The 18,438-nt window shown below is 59.8% G+C and overlaps 1 protein-coding gene across 1 annotated transcript in view; it reads right to left on the bottom strand.

Annotated features, from left to right (window-relative positions):
- Positions 1–347: 347 nt before the first annotated feature.
- The window catches only part of BCR (BCR activator of RhoGEF and GTPase), a 129,716-nt gene continuing 111,625 nt past the window's right edge, over positions 348–18,438 (bottom strand). The window contains exons 17-23 of the mRNA XM_062182099.1: positions 8,031–8,090; positions 6,672–6,781; positions 5,406–5,545; positions 3,263–3,397; positions 2,437–2,542; positions 1,875–2,037; positions 348–1,687 (exon numbers count right to left, since the gene is read on the bottom strand). Coding sequence (XP_062038083.1) covers positions 1,598–1,687; positions 1,875–2,037; positions 2,437–2,542; positions 3,263–3,397; positions 5,406–5,545; positions 6,672–6,781; positions 8,031–8,090 — 804 coding nt within the window. The 3' untranslated portion in view covers positions 348–1,597. The remainder of the gene's footprint in view (positions 1,688–1,874; positions 2,038–2,436; positions 2,543–3,262; positions 3,398–5,405; positions 5,546–6,671; positions 6,782–8,030; positions 8,091–18,438) is intronic.

Raw genomic sequence — 18,438 nt, 5'->3', positions numbered from 1 at the left:
TCCCACTCCCTGCCTGCAAGGCGCTGCGAGCCGAAAGCAGGGCTACATGGATGCCACGCACAGCAGCGGAACCTTCATGTCTTTGCCTTCCTGCCTTCTGCCTCCCTGGGCAAGGCCCCCAGCAGCCAGGAGGGGGGCGCAGCACTCCCCTGCTGTAGGGGCTCCCAGCTGTGGGCTGCCTGTGGACGCCTGGGTGATGGGACAGCGCCCCGCAGTGTCCTCCCGTGACCTCTCATGCTCGCGGTCCAGAGTCTCGCCTACTGCTCCTCTGCCTCCTGCAACCCCCACCCCCACTCCCGCCAAGACCGGCTGGGAAACCTCGCCTCTCGCTCCCCCCCCCCCCGCCCCCCCCCCCCCGCTGTCTGTACTCTCCTGCCCGGAACAAACCCGTGACTGCTCAAGGGGCTGTCTCTTCACAACACTCGGCGGCCGGCCCTGGCTCCTGCCCAGGTTCAGGGGGTGAGCTGGGGCATGGACTGGGAGCCCCTGGCCAGGCCTGTCCCCAACCCCTCCCCGTGTCCCACGCTCTGGGCGCTCCGAGGAAGACGGAACACTGCTAGGACACGGGACAGTCCACGCGGCGTACATTCTAATATCTTATTAAGGTATCTGAATCTTGTTAGGAGAAAAAAAAAAAACCTTAGAAACTATGTATAAAACTTAAAAATATTCAAGTATCAAAAGGCTATTTCGGATCAAAGTTTTAAAACCAGCCCTGTACAAGAGTTAACTGTGCTCCGCTGAAGGCCAGGAGAGAAGGCAGGTGTGCAGGGGGAGGAGGGGCTGGGGCCTTGGGCACAGCAGAGCTGGAGAAGCTGAAGTGTTTTTTTTTTTAAAGCCAAAAAGGAAGAGAGTGAGCGCTAGGCGGGAAGACAGGGCTGGTGGACACACCGACTGTCCCCAAGTGACACTCCCTCCCCGGGGAGGGGAGGTCTGGTCCCCCACCGGCAGCATCTGGATCCATCCCGGGGCAAAAAGCCAGCAAAAAACAAAGCAATGTGAAACAGCAGGAAGTGGACCAGTTTCTGCAGAGATCCTTCTAGAAAGAAAAGAGAGAAGCAGGCGGTGAGTGTGGAGTTGGAGCGCTGCACAGTATGGACCTGTTACAGGTGGCGGGTGGGGATGGGGTGGGGGGTGTGTGTCCTGGGTCAGGGCACCTGACCCGCCCCCTCCCTCTCCCCCGCCACAGGGAGAGGGCCGCGGCCCCCAGGGGTGCAGCATCAGCAGCGTTTATTCAAGACACAACAGGGAGGGAAGCTTCTCCCCGGACAGGGTGCATCTTGACAGGTGATCCAGTAGGGAATCTGATAAGTTAAATTGATAAAAACCACTCCCTTCGCTCCCAGTGGAGCAGTGCGGGCTTGGAGCGCCCTCTAGTGGCAGCTTGGGAAAAGCACAGTCTGAGGCCAGCCCAAGGCTTGCAGGCCCACCAGGTGCTCCCTGGGGGGGGGTCCGCCTAGGCCATCTGGCCCTCTGCTTTGGGTGCTTGTTGTCTCTTGGTAGGTGGCCCAATTACAGTTCCTGCTCCGCGGGTGGCCTATTCCGCCACGGGTGTCCAGGCCGTCCTGCTGGCCTGCTGGAGACGATGGCTGGGTCTTTAGACTTCGGTGGAGAACAGGATACTCTGTCTCTTGCTGTCTGGGGCAGGGATGGCCTCGAGCTGCAGGAAGTACAGCAGCACCTGGACCTGCCCGGGGTGCAGAAGGAAGAGGCTCAGACAGGGGTCAGGGAGCCGAGAGCCGTGGGGGCCCGGGCAGGTCCCTCTCTCTAACCTTGGCCACCGCCCCTGGACCATGCCGGTGGCCCAGGGGGCTGCCCTGTCCCACCGTGTGGCACAGCACAGGCGGGAGAGTCTGCGTTGACATCCTCCATACCTGGGACATGACCTCCAGGGACCAGCTGTCGGTCATGGTCACGGGCTGCCCGGGGTTGGCGGGGAGCTTGCTCTCCTTCTCTGAGGGCCGCAGCAGCGTGGGGCCGAAGACAGTGGCGAGGTTGTGCAGGGACATCTTGTTCACCGTCTCCTTTTCTGCCACCCTGCAGAGGGTCAGCATGGAAGGTGCTGTCGTGACACACCGCCCCTGGCTGCCCTGCGTTGGCTCTGGTGGCCCAGCCACTCAGGCGGAACAAACTCCACCCTGGCTGGGCTGAAGGCTGACTCCCCCCGGGGGTTGTTCGGGGTCTCAGGGGTGCCCAGGATAGAGGCCTCTGCAGGCCAGCTCCGGCCGTGCTCTGGCGGGAGGGAGTGGGGGTGGGCAGGGGACACCGATGGCCAAGGTCAAAGCATCTTTGTCCTTTGCTTGGGGCCGAGCGAAGCTCCAGTGCCCAGAGGGGGTGAGAGACGGCTCTGAGAAGGAGGGAGAGGGGCAGGGGTGGCCCTGGGGAGCCCGCAGAGAGAAACGGGCTCGGAGCTGCTGGCCAGCTACCCGGGGCTACCTTTTCAGGTGGTCCAGGAGGAAGAGGAAGGTGAGCAGGTTGGCCTCTGGGAGGGACAGCAGCAGGTTCAGCATGCAACTTTCCTTTGCGACGGGGTCTGAAAGAGCTGCAGGAAGTGGGGGTGGGGATGACTTTGGTGGGGAGGCTCAGAGCAGTGGGGCCCAGAGGCCTCTCCCGAGGGTCCCCGCACCAGCACCGTCCTCGCTTGGACAGCACCGGCCCCCAGGAGGAACCTGTGTGGAGTGTGACCCGCCCTCATTATCTTTCCTGTCGCTCAAAGGGGCCCTGGGCACCCAGGGCTGTGACAGCGGCTGCTGATGGACACAGCTGTCTGTCACACGCTCCTGGCTCCTCCTCCTCTGAGCAGCCAGGCGTGAAGGAAGCTGGCAGTGTGAGGACAAGGAGGCTTTTCAGGCCTCACTCTTGAGCCCCGCACCATCCAGGCATCCCGGGGGCCTGAACTGGGCTGGGATCTGAGAGGTGGGCTGGTCCTAGGCGGGGACGGGGAGGCTGCAGTGCCCTGCGTGGTGAGCCGGGATTTCTTGCCAGGTTAGAGAGAGGGAGGGGCCAGGGCGTCCACCTCCTGGTCCGCAGACTTGACTCCACGGCAGCAGCAGCTGCTTGCCGGGGGCTTACTGGACGGGCGGGGATCTCGTGCTGTCTGAGCACAGGCAACACCCTTCACAGACAGGCTTGGTTCCCCCGGCCCAGCACAGCCAGCCTCTGAGGTCAGGCCCAAACGCAGCCCGTGCCAAAGCGGAGGGTGGAGGAGAGCAGGCCTAACACGGGTGCCCCCCTTCCAAGGACGGAAGCCCCGGGTGCTCACCAATGCCCTCGGCGAAGTTGGGGTAGAACTCGTCAGTGAAGAGGGGCTCGGGCAGCTCCCGGAAGTAGAGCTTCAGCGTGCCAGCGATGGCGTTCACGTCCATCTGGCTCATCATCACCGACACGTCCTTGTTATCTGCCGACGGCACGGAGACGGAGTCTGAGCCCTCCTGGCCCTGCTGACCGCCTCGTGGGTCCTGCCCCTCTGGGCAGCGCATCCCCCTCCCCCTCCCCAAGCAGCCTCCTGATTCCAAGTCTGTGGGGGAGGCAGGTGCATCCCCCCATCTCCCCCGCCTGCTTGGCGAGGAGCAGCCGGTGGCACAGCCAGGACATCCCTGGCCAGGAGGAGGCTGTGAGGTCCAGGGAAGGAGTTGGGGGGAGTTGACGCGAGAGCAGGGCCCACCCAGGGGTGCTGAGCCTTCAGCTGGGCTCCAGGTCAGGGTGCGGGCTGCGTGCAGCGCTGGTGAGTACGGGTTCAGCACCTTCCACTCTGAGGACACTGGGCAAAGCCCCTCTGGGGTCTCCGTGTCCTTGCCTGGCCCCTGGCCCTTGGCCCAGCAGGTGAATTGAGAGAGACAGAAGTGGGGATGTGGCAGCACCAGCAGGAGCTGGGTCACGTCGGCGCCTTTGCCTCACCACACCCTCAAATGGGGCAGTGGTCACCTTGGCCATGGCCTCATGGAAGGCCCTGGCCCCACCTGACAAGTGGTAAGCATTGCGTGGATGGATGCAGGGTCAGCTTCTGCAGAGACCCCTCTCATAACTTCTTTTTTTTAAATTAATTTATGGGGCTGGTGTTGTGGTACAGTGGGTTTGGACAATCGGTTCGAGTCCCAGCTGCTTGGCTTCTAATCCAGCTCCCTGCTAATGCACCTAGGAGGGCAGTGGAAGATGGCCCAAGCACCTGGGCCCCTTGCTGTCCACGTGGGAGACCCGGAAGGAGTTCCAGGATCCTGGCATTATCCTGGCCCAGCCCTGGCCACTATTAGCATTTGTGGAGTGAGCCTGAAGATCAAAGATGTCTTTCTCTGTCTTTTCCTCTCTCGGTTACTCTGCCTCTCAAATAAATAAATCTTTAAAAAAAAAAAAAAAAGATAATAACAGGGGCCGGTGCTGTGGCGTAGTAGGTTAGGCCTCAACCTGCTGCACCAGCATCCTATATAGGTGCCAGTTCAGACCCTGGCTGCTCCTCTTCCAATCCAGCTCTCTGCTATGGCCTGCAAAAGCAGTAGAAGATGGCCCAAGTGTTTGGGCCCCTGCACCCACGTGGGAGACCTGGAAGAAGCCCCTGGTTCCTGGCTTTGGATGGGCCCAGCCCTGGGCGTTGCAGCCACTTGGGGAGTGAACCAGCAGATGGAAGACCTTTTTCTCTGTTTCTCCCTCTGTCTGCCTCTCAAATAAATATTTTAAAAACACGAAGAGTTAGAGAGACATTGACACAGATAAGTGGGGTTCACTTCCCAAATACCCTCAGTGGTCTGTGCCGGGCAGCATGGGAGCCAGGAACACATAGGGGTCTCCCATGTGCGTGGCTGGGGCCCAGTCACTTTCGCCATCACTGCCCCCTCCCCAAGGGTCTGCACTAACAGGAAGCTGGGGTGAAAAGTAGGGGCTGGGACTCAAATGCAGTCGGCCATGGGACCCCCGTGTCTTAACTGGCATCGAAACTGCCAGCCCCTTGGGGCCAGCACTGTGGGATAGTGGGTAAAGCTGCTGCCTGCAGTGCTGGCATCCCATACAGGTGTCAGTTGAAGTCCCGGCTGTCCCACTTCCGATCCAGCTCTCTGCTGTGGCCTGGGAAAGCAGTAGAAGATGGCCCAAGTGCTTGGGCCCCTGCACCCACGTGGGAGACCCGGAAGAAGCTCCTGGCTCTTGGCTTTGGATCAGTGCAGCTCCCCGGCCATTGCGACCAATTGGGGAGTGAACCAGGGGATGGAATACCTCTCTCCGCCTCTCCTCTCTCTGTGTAACTCTGACTTTTCAAATAAATAAGTCTTCAAGAAAAAAAAGTGCCAGGTCTACGCTGGTCCTGTCTTTCATTTCTCTAACAACCAAAGAGCAGGCACAGGAGAGGGTCTGGAGAAAGGACACCCCAGGCGCTGGGTCCAGCGGGGCATTCTGGGGGCTGCTGTGTGGACACTCACTGACGTCGAAGGCCGCCTTCAGCGCCTGGATGTCCGTGGCCACTCCGGACACGCGGTAGATGCCCACCTCCTCCATGCCCCGCCGTTCGATCTCCTCCACGCACTGGCGCACGATGTAGGGCACCTTGGACCTCTCCCTCCTGCAGGTTGGGGTTGGGGCGGGGGCGGAGAGACATCCTCAGTTCCCCAGGGAGACAAATGACACACAGCCTGGTGCACACGTTGCCTCCATGCTGCGTGCTCACGGTGACCGCTGCATGTATCTCCCAGGGTGGGGGTGGGGGCGGCTTTCTAGGCAGCTGAAGCAGCCAGGGCAGGGGCTCGGGGTAGGGGGCAACGGTCAGGCAGTCGGCTGGCCGCAGGGAGCGCAGAGAAGATCCCAGGCCTCGAGTCAACAGTGCCCCTCCCTGGAAAGCAGCGAGCTGATCTCCAGGTGGGAAGATTACGCCCCTGCCTTGGTCCTGCCGCTCACTTGCTGTGCGAGCGGCATGGAGCCCCTGAGCCCCTGGGCCTCCCCGAGTGCACATGTCAGACCCGCAGCACGCATCTGCGCGGTGTGGAGGTGCGGGGCGGCACTGGGCTGCCTAAGCAGTCGGCGCTCAGAATCCTGTGATGCTAAACGCTTGTCTGCTCTGGGCTGGAGCCGTGGGCGACTGGAGTACCTCCAGGGGCCTGGAGGAAGCCGGCAGAGCTCAGGGGACAGGAGTCAGTGCTGCCCGCAGGCCTTCCTTTCAGTTGTATTTTGCAACTGGGGTCAGGAGCACATCCCAGCTGCTTCCTGGACCACGGGGGCCGCTGCTGCCCACGCAGTCTCTCTGCCTCCAGTGCAGGGGATGGCTTGGCTGGGGTGCCCTCGCAGGGGTGGGGCGGGGACGGTGTTTGGCGCTGCAAGTAGGTGTTCAGGAAACGGCTGCCACAGGCCCGCCCTGACCCAGAGGATCAGTGAGGTCAGGGGCCGGGCCAGACCTTGTCCCGGGGAAGGGAATGAATTCCGGGAGGAAAGTGGCCTGGTGCCCTCGAACCGACAAACAGGTGTCTACTCGGGGTGGCTGATTCGTGACCAAGGGGCACCAACCAGGGACCAGGACAGCTTCCAAGCCAGGGGAGGACGTCTCTAAGCGGGTCTGTGCAGTCAACACGGGGGACAGCTACACACACAAGGCATCCCCTAGGGGCCACACCCGGCGGCAGGGAGTGCCGCCCTCGCCCCTCTCTGCAGAGACACCTTGCTCTTGGTGCACACGGCCCAGTGCCTTTGCCACTTACTTGGTGACCACGGCTATCTTGACCCCGAAGACCCCCGTCTGTTTCCGGGAAGGCATCCTCTTCAAGCTGAACTCCCTGCTGGTGAACTTGACCGACAGTTTCACTTCAATCTGCAGCGGGAGGCGGGGGAAGAGGCGGCATGGCCCACTCGCCCTCTGGTCCTCATGGCCTGAAGGTCCCAGGGGCCTCCTGGAGGCCTTGGCCAATCTGCACCCCTGGAGCAGGCAGGCTGAGGTCCCAGTGGGAGGCCGGTCCAAAGTAGGAATCCTCAGGACGGTTCTAGGACATGCTTACTCTGGGACCCCCACCCACAAGCCCCGTTATCTCTCTCTCTCTCTCTCTCTTTTTTTTTTTTTATTTGACAGGTAGAGTTATAGACAGTGAGAGAGACAGAGAGAAAGAGAGAAAAGGTCTTCTTTCCGTTGGTTCACCCCCCAAATGGCCGCTACGGCTGGTGCTGCGCCAATCCGAAGCCAGAAGCCAAGTGCTTCCTCCTGGTCTCCCATGTGGGTGCAGGGCCCAAGCACTTGGGCCATCCTCCCCTGCTTTCCTGGGCCACAGCAGAGAGCTGGACTGGAAGAGGAGCAACCAGGACTAGAACCTGGGGCCCATATAGGATGGTGGTGCCGCATGAAGAGGATTAACCAAATGAGCCACGGCGCCGGCCCTCTTTCTTCCTTTATAATAACATGCAGGGGTCAGTGCTGTGGCATGGTAGGCTAAGCCTCTGCCTGCGCCATATGGGCGCTGGTTTGAGTCCTGGCTGCTCTACTTCTGATCCAGCTATGGCCTGGGAAAGCAGCAGAAGATGGCCCAAGTCCTTGGGCCCCTGCACCCATGTGGAAAACCTGGAAGAAGCTCCTGGCTCCCAGCTTCGGATCAGCCCAACTCTAGCTATTGTAGGCGTTTGGGAAGTGCGCCAGTGGAAGGAAGACCTTTCTCTGTGCCTCTCCCTTTGTCTGTAACTGTACCTCTCAAGTAAATAAATCGATCTTTTAAAAAAATAATAATAATAAAATGCAAAGAGTAACAAAACAAAAAGCCAAGGATGATCAGATGATAATATCTCCTCATTTGTGCCTAGGCTTTGGGGTGTTTTTATGATCTAAGCCAGGGGACACCCCAGGACCCCAGGTGCAGGTCCTGACTGTTCTGGTTGCCCTAGAGATCTCTGTTTGCAAAGAGAGAAGCCCAGGGCCTGGCTGCAGCCTGCATTCCACAGCCCCTTCCTGTGCATGGAGAGTGGGCCTGCGGGGGCCTCCCTTCTTCCTCCTGCTCCTGCCACCTCCCAAATGCCAGCTCGGGCTCAGCCTCCTCTCTGCACTCCGTGGAGAGAACCGGGCACCCCCGGGGACTCACCCCGTTCATGGCGATGACGGTCCGTTGCCAGTCTCTGTCCTGCATGGCCTGGGGGTCCAGCTGGAAGCGAAGAGGCTTGGTGAACAGAGGCCCAGCCCGCCAATGAATACGGCCCCGGCTCTTTCCAGAGAGCCAGAGGACCAGACGCCGGGCAGCCCTGGGAGCTCAGGGCCCTGCTGCTTCCAGGCCTTTGCTGTCTGGGGCCTGAGCTCACCCAGGTTGGTTGTGCGTCAGTGACAGCTCCGGGCCCTGCACCTGCTCCTCCCTCCACTGCTTCCAGCTGGAAGCTGAGGGCCAGGCTGGTAGCCTCTCTCCACCTGGCTCCCCTGCCCCAGCACGGGTGCTGTAAGATGCTCCCTGAGGGGTCATGGTTGGCTTAAAGGACCTTTGGAAGTTTAATCGCAGCAGCAGCTTCCGGGGGTGGAGTGAGGCTGGCATCCCAGAGCTGCCATCTGGGGAATCAGACACCGGGCTCTCCCTGTGCCGTGGGCTGTCCCGTGGCAGGAAGAGACGCCAGCCCCAGCCCATGGATTAGAGTCGGGCCGAGAAGGATCCAGAGCAGCCGCAAAGCACGCAGCTGGTGAGGGGAGCCAGGAGGGAACCCCTCTAACTCCAACCTGCTCCCCGAGCAGCTGCTTTGCACAAACTTGGCACTTAGTGTGCCCTAAATAAACAGCCAGAGCTGCTGTCAAACCCCACAGCCCATGTGCCTCCCCACCCCAGGCAGGGGCCTTGTCTCCCCCTTTCTGGTGGACGCAGGCTCTGAATTAGCTGTTCCTGCAGCGCTCTGGCGAGCTGGGGGGAAGAGATGGCACCCTGAGTTCTGGATGGGGGCAGGGGGCTGGCATGACCCCCAGGGCGGTACTCTGGCATGAAGCCAGCTGGTCAGAGCGCCACTGGCACGGGCAGCCAGGCAAGCTGCGTCTGAGCAGTGACCGCCCGTCATGACCGCTGTGTGCGACACACACACGACGGTGCGACAGTTATGCCAGAGGCCACAGCCCCCTGGGCCTTCCGCAGCTGCCACAGCTGAGAAACGAGGAGGAGCAGCCTCTACCTCACAGGTGTGGGCACCTGGGCTTGGTGGGGGTGGGGGTGAGCCCTCCTCACCTGCCCCTCCCTGGGGTCCTGTTGGTCAACATTTCCCCAGGGCCAGACACATGCAGTCAGGATGACAGGTGACCAAAGGGTGACAGCACACCTGCCTCCAGGGGCCAGGTGGGTCAGGTGTGCATGTTATAGGGGCCACAGGGACCCCACTCCTTACCCTGTGAGACAGGATCTGGCACCTGTCATATACAAGCCACTCAAGAAGAAATCTGCCAAATGGGGCCTCTTCCAAAGAGTGACCCCTGGGGCTGGTGCTATGGTGTAAGGGGTTAAGCTGCCACCTGTGATACCAGTTTGAGCCCTGGCTGCTCTACTTCCGACCCAGCTCCCTGTTAATGTGCCTGGGAAAAGCAGCAGAGGGTGGCCCAAGGGTTTGGGTCCCTGCCACCTACATGGGAGACCCAAAAGAAGCTCCTGGCTTTTCCCTGGCCCAGCCCCAGCCCCAGCCTTTGTGGCTATCTGGGGAGTGAACCAATGGATGGAAGATCTCTTTCTCTGTCTCTCCCTCTGTGTAACTCGGACTTTCAAATAAATCAATAAATCTGGCAGAGCCAGAGAAAGAGAGAGAGAGAGAGATCGATAGATCTTCCATCCATTGGTTCACTCTCTAATTGGCTGCAATGGCTGGAGCTCTGCCGATCCGAAGCCAGGAGCCAGGAGCTTCTTCCAGGTCTCCCACGTGGGTGCAGGGCCCAAGGATTTGGGCCATCTTCCACTGCTTTCCCAGGGCATAGCAGAGAGCTGGATTGGAAGTGGAGCAGCCAGGACTTAAATCGGTGGCAGCTTTACTCATTACGCCACAGTGCTGGCCCCTCAATAAATCTTTTTTTTTTTTTTTTGACAGGCAGAGTGGACAGTGAGAGAGACAGAGAAAGGTCCAATGGGTGCCGCGGCTGGTGCGCTGCGGCCGGCACACCGCGCTGATCTGAAGCCAGGAGCCAGGTGCTTCTCCTGGTCTCCCATGGGGTACAGGGTCCAAGCACTTGGGCCATCCTCCACTGCACTCCTGGGGCACAGCAGAGAGCTGGCCTGGAAGAGGGGCAACCGGGACAGAATCTGGCGCCCCGACCGGGACTAGAACTGGTGTGCTGGCACTGCAGGTGGAGGATTAGCCTATTGAGCTGCGGCGCCAGCCAACCCCTCAATAAATCTTTAAAAACGAAAACAAAATGAAAAAGAGTGACTCCCTAAGTCTCCTCCATGGGCAGAGGAGGGGGCTAACACAGGGTCCTTCTTGGCTCTGGGGCCAGCCCAGGCGACAGGCACTTGCTGGCCGTCACCCCCAACTCCCGGGTCCTGGTTGCCTGAAGAAGGGGGCGCAATGCCCTTCCCCTTCCTTCCAAGCAGCTGACCGGCTGGCCTCATGAGCTTTAACAAAGCCCAGAGCAGGTGCAGCTCCCACCAAGGAATCCGGGCCAGTCTCCCAGGAAAGCCCAGCCATTGGCTGGAGCAGCTGATAGCCAGCTCTGAGTGGGTGAGTGGAGGGCCGGGTGGACACCCAGGTGACAGAGACCCCCTCCCTCCCAGCCCACCCAGCAACCGCGGTCCACGCGATGGCCCACCTGGCCCCTGCACACCAGGTCTCGGATGTGGCTCCACAAGGCGGTGCCTCGAGCACACAGGTGCTTTTCTGCGGCGGCCACCAGGCTGCGTCCCTGCCGCTTGGGGTGGAAGCACCGGAGGAGGCCCTGCATGGCAGTGCGTGCCGACGGAGACTCGCGCATGCCAGGGGCCAGCACGGCTGGACGGCTAGCAGCACAGTGCTGGGCTCCTGGCCGCCTGCTGCCTTTTGACCAGGTTCCGAGGGAAGCCCCGCCCCGCAGTTTGGCTGGCCAAGGTCAGGGGCTTCCCATCAGCCCCGGGGAGGTGTATGGGAAACCGCCCTCCCCCCGGTGGTTACGGGAATCCTGCCTGTCGCTGTCTCCTCTGAAGCTGAGCTTCCTTCTTCAAAGGGCTGGTTTCCTGCAGTCCCGGCTTGGAGACACTGAGTAACACGCGTGGGACTGGCAGGTCTGCCCCATGCCTGGACCACCCCCAGGTGGTGTCCCTAGTAACCACGTGCACAGCCCCTCACGGAGCTAGGGAAGAGAAGACACCGAGTGTGGTCCCCGCTCATCAGCAAACCATCGGGGTGACCCACAGCCCTGGCGCCCACTGCCTGTGGCTCTCAGGTGGCCAGGTCGGTTCTCCACGGGGTCCCTGTCTGAAGCTCTGTGTGGCGGCCCCTGGGCACCTGGACCTTAGTGGTCTTGACAGGGTGGCTCCAGTGGGTCAAGGTCTTCCTACCTAGGGTGGACACATGGCCAAGAAACAGTGAGCCGAGCGGGGCAGCGGCGGTGTGAAGAGCTCCCCCACCCCCCTCAGCGCTGGCTCCCTCTCGTGTGGCTATTTAAAACACCGAGAGGAAAAACAAGCAAGAGACGGGGGTTTGGAAAAACAAATGACTGAGCGGGCCAGGGACAGGAAACGGTTACGGGACAATTGAAGTCCTCGGGACCTACGCCGAAGAGGGTCCCCTCTGGGTTGTGAGGTCTTGGTGAGGAATGCGACCGACAGCTCACACACCCCGTGGCCTCAGGAAGTCTACGCTGCTGCTCATTTCTCCGGGCGGGGGCGGGCGGACAGTTGCCTGGAAACCTTCCTGGCTCATCCATCCCAGGGGAGGGGTGGGGGTGATGGCGGTGGGGGGGGTGTCCCCTGACTCCCCCCTTGCATGGGGGCTTTGCTGAGGACCCAGCTGTGTTCTGCTTGCTCTGCAGCCCCAGCCTGGGGGGGGTGGGAGTGGATTGACAAGTGTCCTTCCCCCAGCGACTAGCCGCCTCTTGGACAGCGGCTTCCGCCACTCCCCGATGGCCCATGTGCTGCTGTCCGAGCTCTGCACACGGGCTCTGCAACCCACACTTGGGGGGGGGGGGGCAGGTCTTCCCAGGGAACCTCTGCTCGCTGCAGGAAAAATCCAGCTTCCCATTGTGACCTCCTGATTTACTGCCATGACGAAATCTGCTCTCTTGAGCCCTGGTGTGGCTTTCTCTCTCTCCACTGCTCTGCTGATCCCAACCAGTCTCCAGCATGGCTTAAGTTAAGGGATAGGGCCAGCGCTGCAGTGTGGAGGGTTAAGCTGCTGCCTGCGATGCCAGCATCCCATATGGGCTCCAGTTCGAGTCCTGGCTGCTCCACTTCCAATCCAGCTCCCTGCTAATGCACCTGGTGGAGCAGCAGAAGGTGGGCAAGTGCTTGGGCCCCTGCACCCATGTGGGAGCCCTGGAAGAAGTTCCTGGCTCCTGGCTTCAGTCTGGCCCAGCCCTGGCTACTGCAACCATTTAGGGAGTGATCCGGTGGATAGCAGATCTCTCTCTCATGTCCCGGCTGCTCCACTTCCAATCCAGCTCTCTGCTATGGCCTGGGAAAGCACTGGAAGATGGCTCAATTGCTTAGGCTCCTGCACTTGTGTGGGAGGCCCTTGCACAGCCGAGTGGCTGTGTGTATGGGACACACGTGGCCATGACAGCATGCTCTTTAATACTGGGGGGTGGGGTGGGGAGTATGGTCTCTCCAGGACCCAGACATCAGATTCTCCCATCTGCTGCTTCACTCCCCAAATGCTCACAACAGCCAGGTCCAGGCCAGGTCCAAGCTCAGAACTCAATCCAGGTCTCCCACGTGTGCGGCAGGGGCTCAGGCACTTGAGACGTCATCCCCTCCCTGACTCCCACCCAACCAGTTGGGGGAATGAGCAGGGAGCTGGAACTGGAGGTAGAGCTGGGACTCCAACCCAGGGACTCCAAAACGGGATGTGAATGGCCCTCGTGGGACCCCAACTGCGGTGCCGAATGCCAGCCCTAGAATTCGCCAACCTCAGATACCTCGTCTAAGTGGGAATAGCCAACGTTGGCCTCTTCACGACTGGCTTATTTCACAGAGCAGAAATGTCCTCATGGTTCATGCACGTCCCAGCATGTGTCCAAACCTCCTTCCTTTTTAAGGCTGGACGGTCCTCCGCAGGCTGGACGGTCCTCCGCAGGCTGGACGGTCCTCCGCAGGATGGATGAAACACATTTTGCCTACCCATCCATCTGTCGCTGGACACTTGGGTTCTTCCACTTCGGGGCTGTGACAGTCAATGCTGCTGTGTGTGACTGGCCCAGTCTGGAGGTCATTGCCCCATTCACACAGCTACTGCCCAGGTCAGTGGACTCTTGGGGGGACAGCTGCCACAGAATTGGTGGTCGGGGCCGGCACTGTGGCGTAGCAGGTAAAGCCACCGCTTGTAGTGCCAGCACCCTATATGGGCACCGGTTCAAGACCCAGATGCTCCACTTCCGATCCAGCTCTCTGCTATGGCCTGGAAAAGCAGTGGAAGATGGCCCAGGTCCTTGGCCCCTGCACCCACATGGGAGACCCGGAAGAAGCTCCTGGCTCCTGGCTTCTGATCAGCACAGCTCAATCTGTTGCAGCCATCTGGGGAGTGAATCAGTGGATGGAAGACCTCTCTCTCTCAACTCTGCCTTTCAAATAAATAGATAAATCTTAAAAAAAAAAAAAAAGAATGGGTGGTCACTTGAATGGGGAGGTGTCCAGGAGGGGGACAGCCGGATCTGCCGCCCTGCACCTGGTCAGGTTTCCACACAACCTGGGCCAGCAGGAAAGTGTGGGAGACCACACATGGTCAGCTACCAGTACCAGCTTCATGTCAAGCTGAGCTCAAACCAGAGACCCCAGACCACCTGTGCAGCCGCCGGATCTTACACAAAACGTTATGATGACAAAAATCAACCCTTGCGCCCCCTAGTGGTAAACGAGGCACGAGAAGCTCAAAAGAGCAGGAGAAACCGCACACCTGGGGGACTATCTGCAAAGGGAGAAGAGAGAAGGAAAAAGACTGCAGGAATTCCCAGGGGCTGCGTGGCTCCAGCTGCCCTGGGCATGGCAGTCTCTGCAGGGTCTGCTTGCACTGTGGGCCCAGTCCAGCATGTGCTGGGCACCTGGACAGTGCCTTTGGCCCCATCCCTGCCCCTGCTGCACCTGACCAGACTCCTCCCACAAGCCCTCCTGCTCTGCTGCGTCTCATGCGTTTCCATGGATCCCATGCTCAGGGTGGTTTCGAACTTAGGTTGATGCCTCACCTTAGAAAATGCCCTGGACTCAGCGCCCCTCCTCTGTGAAGGCTTCTCTGTGCCCTGACCTCACCCTGCAAATGCCATCCAAACCTTTTATTTTTATTGACTGATTTGAGAGACACAGACAGAGACAGACATAGAGCTAGTGAGCTCCCATGTGTGGCTTCACACCCTAAATGCCTGCAGTGGCAAGGACTGGGAACTCCATCCAGGTCTCCCACGGGGGCGGCAGGGACTCAATGACTTGAGCCGTCACTGCTGCCTCCCAGGGTCTGCATTAGTAGGAAGCTGGAGTCAGGAGCTAGAGTCAGGACTTCAATCAGATACTCCCACATAGCACACAGGCATCTTGACTCATCTGACTTACTTATTTGAAAGGCAATGAGAGAGAGAGAGAGAGAGAGAGAGGGAGAGAGAGAGAGAGAGAGAGAGAATTTCATCCATTTGTACACAACCCAAATGGCTGCAACGGCTGGGGCTAGGTTAGGCTGAAGTCAGCAGCCAGGAGCTTCTTCCAGGTCTCCCACATGGGTGCAGGGGCCCAAGCACTCGGGCCATCTTCTGCTGCTTTCCCAGGTACATTAGCAGGGAGCTGGACCAGAAGTGGAGCAGCCTGGACTTGAACCAGTGCCCATATAGGATGCTAGCATTGCAGGCAGTAGCTTAACCCACTATGCCAGTCACGAGGGCCATCTTCCACTGCCTTCCCAGGCATACTACCAGGGAGCTGGATCGGAAGTGTAGCAGCTGGGACTATATGGGATGCCAGTGTCACAGGCAGTGGCTTAACCCACTGCAACATAACACCGGCTGACATTAGCATCATCTTAACAGGTGTCTTAACTGCTAAGCTAAATGTCTGTCCCCATCCAAGCCTTTCCAGCCTCTCTGCTCTGCAGACAGAGCCTGGGGACAGACGCCTTCCTATTCTCAGGGACCCCAGGAGCAGGAAGGCAGCACATAGATAGTATCTGAGGGTGGACTGGACAATCCTGCTTGCTCAGAGGCCTCACTCACTGGCTGGCTTAGAAAGGCCCTTCACCTGGGCCCTCTGCACCTGCTCACATAGGGCAGGAGTTTGTGCCACCAGCACAGCTCCTCCCTGGGTGGCTGGCCCGGGCATGGCGGTGTCCCCTGGGAGGCAGCAGGTGATGGCTCAAAAGGTTGGGTTCCTGTCACCCACATGGAAGGAACCAGACTGACTTCCTGGCTCCCTGTCTTTGGCCTGGCCCTGCCCTGGCTGTTGCAGGCATTTGGCGAGTGAACCAGTAGATGAGAAGTTCTCTGTCTGCCTTTCAAACAAAACAAAATAAATAAAAAGGGAAGCAGGGACCTGACCACCCTCCCAGGATGCTCACTGGCAGGCAGAGCCCGCGGTGCCGCAACCCGGAGTTTGTCAGTGCCACTCAGGGCAACAGAACACAGATGGCGTCCGGTCCAGGCCCAGAGGCTCCGCCTCCCACCCCGGCTCCTCCCTGCAGCGTCTGGATTTCTTCCTGTCCTTGCTCGGCCACACAGGGCGCTGTGCCTGCCCCTCCTGGACCAGTGGCTGCCTGAGCTCACGGAGGGGTCTTCTCACCCCACTTCTGAGTCAAGGTGCACGTGGGGATCAGGGGGCCGCCGGCCACGGCACCCCCACAGACTCCCCACATGTGGAGCCAGCCACACGCTCCCCCAAGCCTGCATCCTCCTGTACACCCAGACTGAGGTGTGCACCTGTGGTTCCCGGGAAAAGGCTGGGCTCCTCAGGACGTGGACATCCTCTCCCACGTAGCCCGACTCTGAAAGCAGGGGGGAGCAGGAGCAGGGGACGAGGCCAGGCTGGAGCCTCAGGGCGCTGGCAGCCGGCATCACCACCCCTCCTCTGCTTCCTTCCTCTTGGGATCCCACAAACAAACCCTGGTAGCCAACACCCGCGTTTCCAGGGGCCAGGCCAGACGCCACCTCTGTGTGTGAGTCACAAACGCCCTTCACGGCACTTGGATCCTTTCCATTTAAGGAGGCGGAGGGCGGGCAGAGGGGGCCACGTTTCCCAGTCACCTTCCCCTCCACGCCAGGCAGGGAGTGACCAGAGGACCAGAGCCAGACCCACCCTTCTCCATGGATGTCAAACAAGGAAACAAACCAAAAAAACAGCAGCAGCAAACGCACCCCAGGCCTTGAGAGCGGCGGGTCAGGCCCCTCACGTTCCCAGGGCCGCACAGCACCACGATGCACAGGCCTGGCGTAGTGTGGGGGGGCCCCGGAGCTGACTGAGGCTCTCTCCTCTTGAGCTCAATTTATTTCAAACCAGGTGACCCCCGGTCTTGCACATGTCTCAGGTTTAGCCAAGAACCCTGCTAAATCAGCGTAGCCCCTGATAGCGACCCAATTCAGCATCCTCCGCCACTGGCCAGGACTTCAGGTCGCCCAGGGCCTGATTCAGACGAATCCTGCTGGGTCAGTGTAGCCAGAATCTCCCTGCCCCGATGGTTCTTCTCAGTAATTTTCCACCTGGTAACCCCCACCCCCCCACCCCCACTGCAGTGGAAATTCCCACTCTTCCTGGCTGTACTTGGAGAGAAGCCCAAACCCCTCCTCCCCGACTTCAGAACCCCGTGCCATGGTCACTGCACCTGCTGCGGGGGTCCTGAGCCTGAATAAAGTCTTTCTTACTGGGCTTTAGCTGCATCACCTTGAGTGATTTTTTTTTAAACAGAGCCCATGCTGCCCTCCCTGTACCCCTCCTGCTCCCAGCTTCACATCTGGGTCCTGGGAGCTGACAGGTGCCTACAGGAGAGAATGGGTGTCAGGTGGGAGTTCCTGCTGGGCTGGCCCTGGGAGCAGCAGTGAGAAGTCATGCCATCTGAGGCTCTCCCCCCTCCCAAATCTTATGACAAAGTCTTTGCTCAGCCAAGCCGGATCCAGGCTGCACAACCTCTCGCAGGTCCATGTATTTGCTGCCTTGGAAAAACAAAAATCCTGGCTCAGCCAAGTGCCCTGCTCATAAGTTGGCCGAGCAAACAACCCCCCCCCCCCCCCGCCCTCGCTATCTGACATAGGTTCAATCTCAGCATCTGACCAAATTCCTCATCCGTCACCACCTGTCACCACCTGTCAGAATCCCATCAGGTGGCTTTAGCCAGGATGCCCCTGGCCCTTGAAATTCCTAACTTTCCATCTAGGGACCCCCAGGCTGTTTCCAAGCAACACAACCCCGCTGGTGCATGCTGTGTCCAGTGCTGTCCTGAGGCTCAACTCCCCCCTGCAGCAGCCCCCGAGGAAGGCCTGGGTCTGCTGCTCTGACTACCACCCAGCTCTAACTTCCCTCAGCCACTTAGCTCCTCTTGTTGGAGAAGGGGCTGGGGTTTCAGCTGGTGCTCCCTGGGGTGCCCAAGAGGAAAGCACAGGCTGTTACCAGTTTAAGTTATTTGCAAGAGAGGAAGATACAGAGACAGAGACAGACCTCCCACCTGCTGGTTTGCTCCCCTACAATGCCTGCAAAAGCTGGAGCTGGAAGTTGAAACCAGGAGCCAGGAACTCAACCCAGGTCTCCCAGGGGGGCGGGCATTGGCAGCAAGTTTGGATCGAACAGCAGAGCTGGGACATGAACCCAGGATGCGAGTGTTCCAAGTGGCATCGTAACAAACGCCCACCCCCAAAACACAGGCTGTGTGCATAAAGAAGTAAGTCTGTCAAAATCCAGGGCACTGCGGCAAGCAGTGTCAAGGTGAGCCTGATGGGACAAGGGGAGAGCGGCACTTCCTGGCTCCAGCCTGGCCCAGTCCTGGCTGTTGTAGCCATTCGGGGAGTAAGCCAGCAGATGCAAGATCTCTTTCTTTGGCCGGCGCCGCGGCTCACTAGGCTAATCCTCCGCCTTGCGGCGCCGGCACACCAGGTTCTAGTCCCGGTCGGGGCACCGATCCTGTCCCGGTTGCCCCTCTTCCAGGCCAGCTCTCTGCTGTGGCCAGGGAGTGCAGTGGAGGATGGCCCAAGTCCTTAGGCCCTGCACCCCATGGGAGACCAGGATAAGCACCTGGCTCCTGCCATCCGAACAGTGCGGTGCGCCGGCCGCAGCGCGCCTACCGCGGCGGCCATTGGAGGGTGAACCAACGGCAAAAGGAAGACCTTTCTCTCTGTCTCTCTCTCACTATCCACTCTGCCTGTCAAAAAAAAAAAAAAAAAAAAATCTCTTTCTTTGT

The sequence above is a fragment of the Lepus europaeus genome, chromosome 23, assembly GCF_033115175.1.
Source record: "Lepus europaeus isolate LE1 chromosome 23, mLepTim1.pri, whole genome shotgun sequence".
NCBI classification, from domain to species: Eukaryota; Metazoa; Chordata; class Mammalia; order Lagomorpha; family Leporidae; genus Lepus; species Lepus europaeus.
This window is presented reverse-complemented; position numbering and strand designations above follow the sequence as displayed.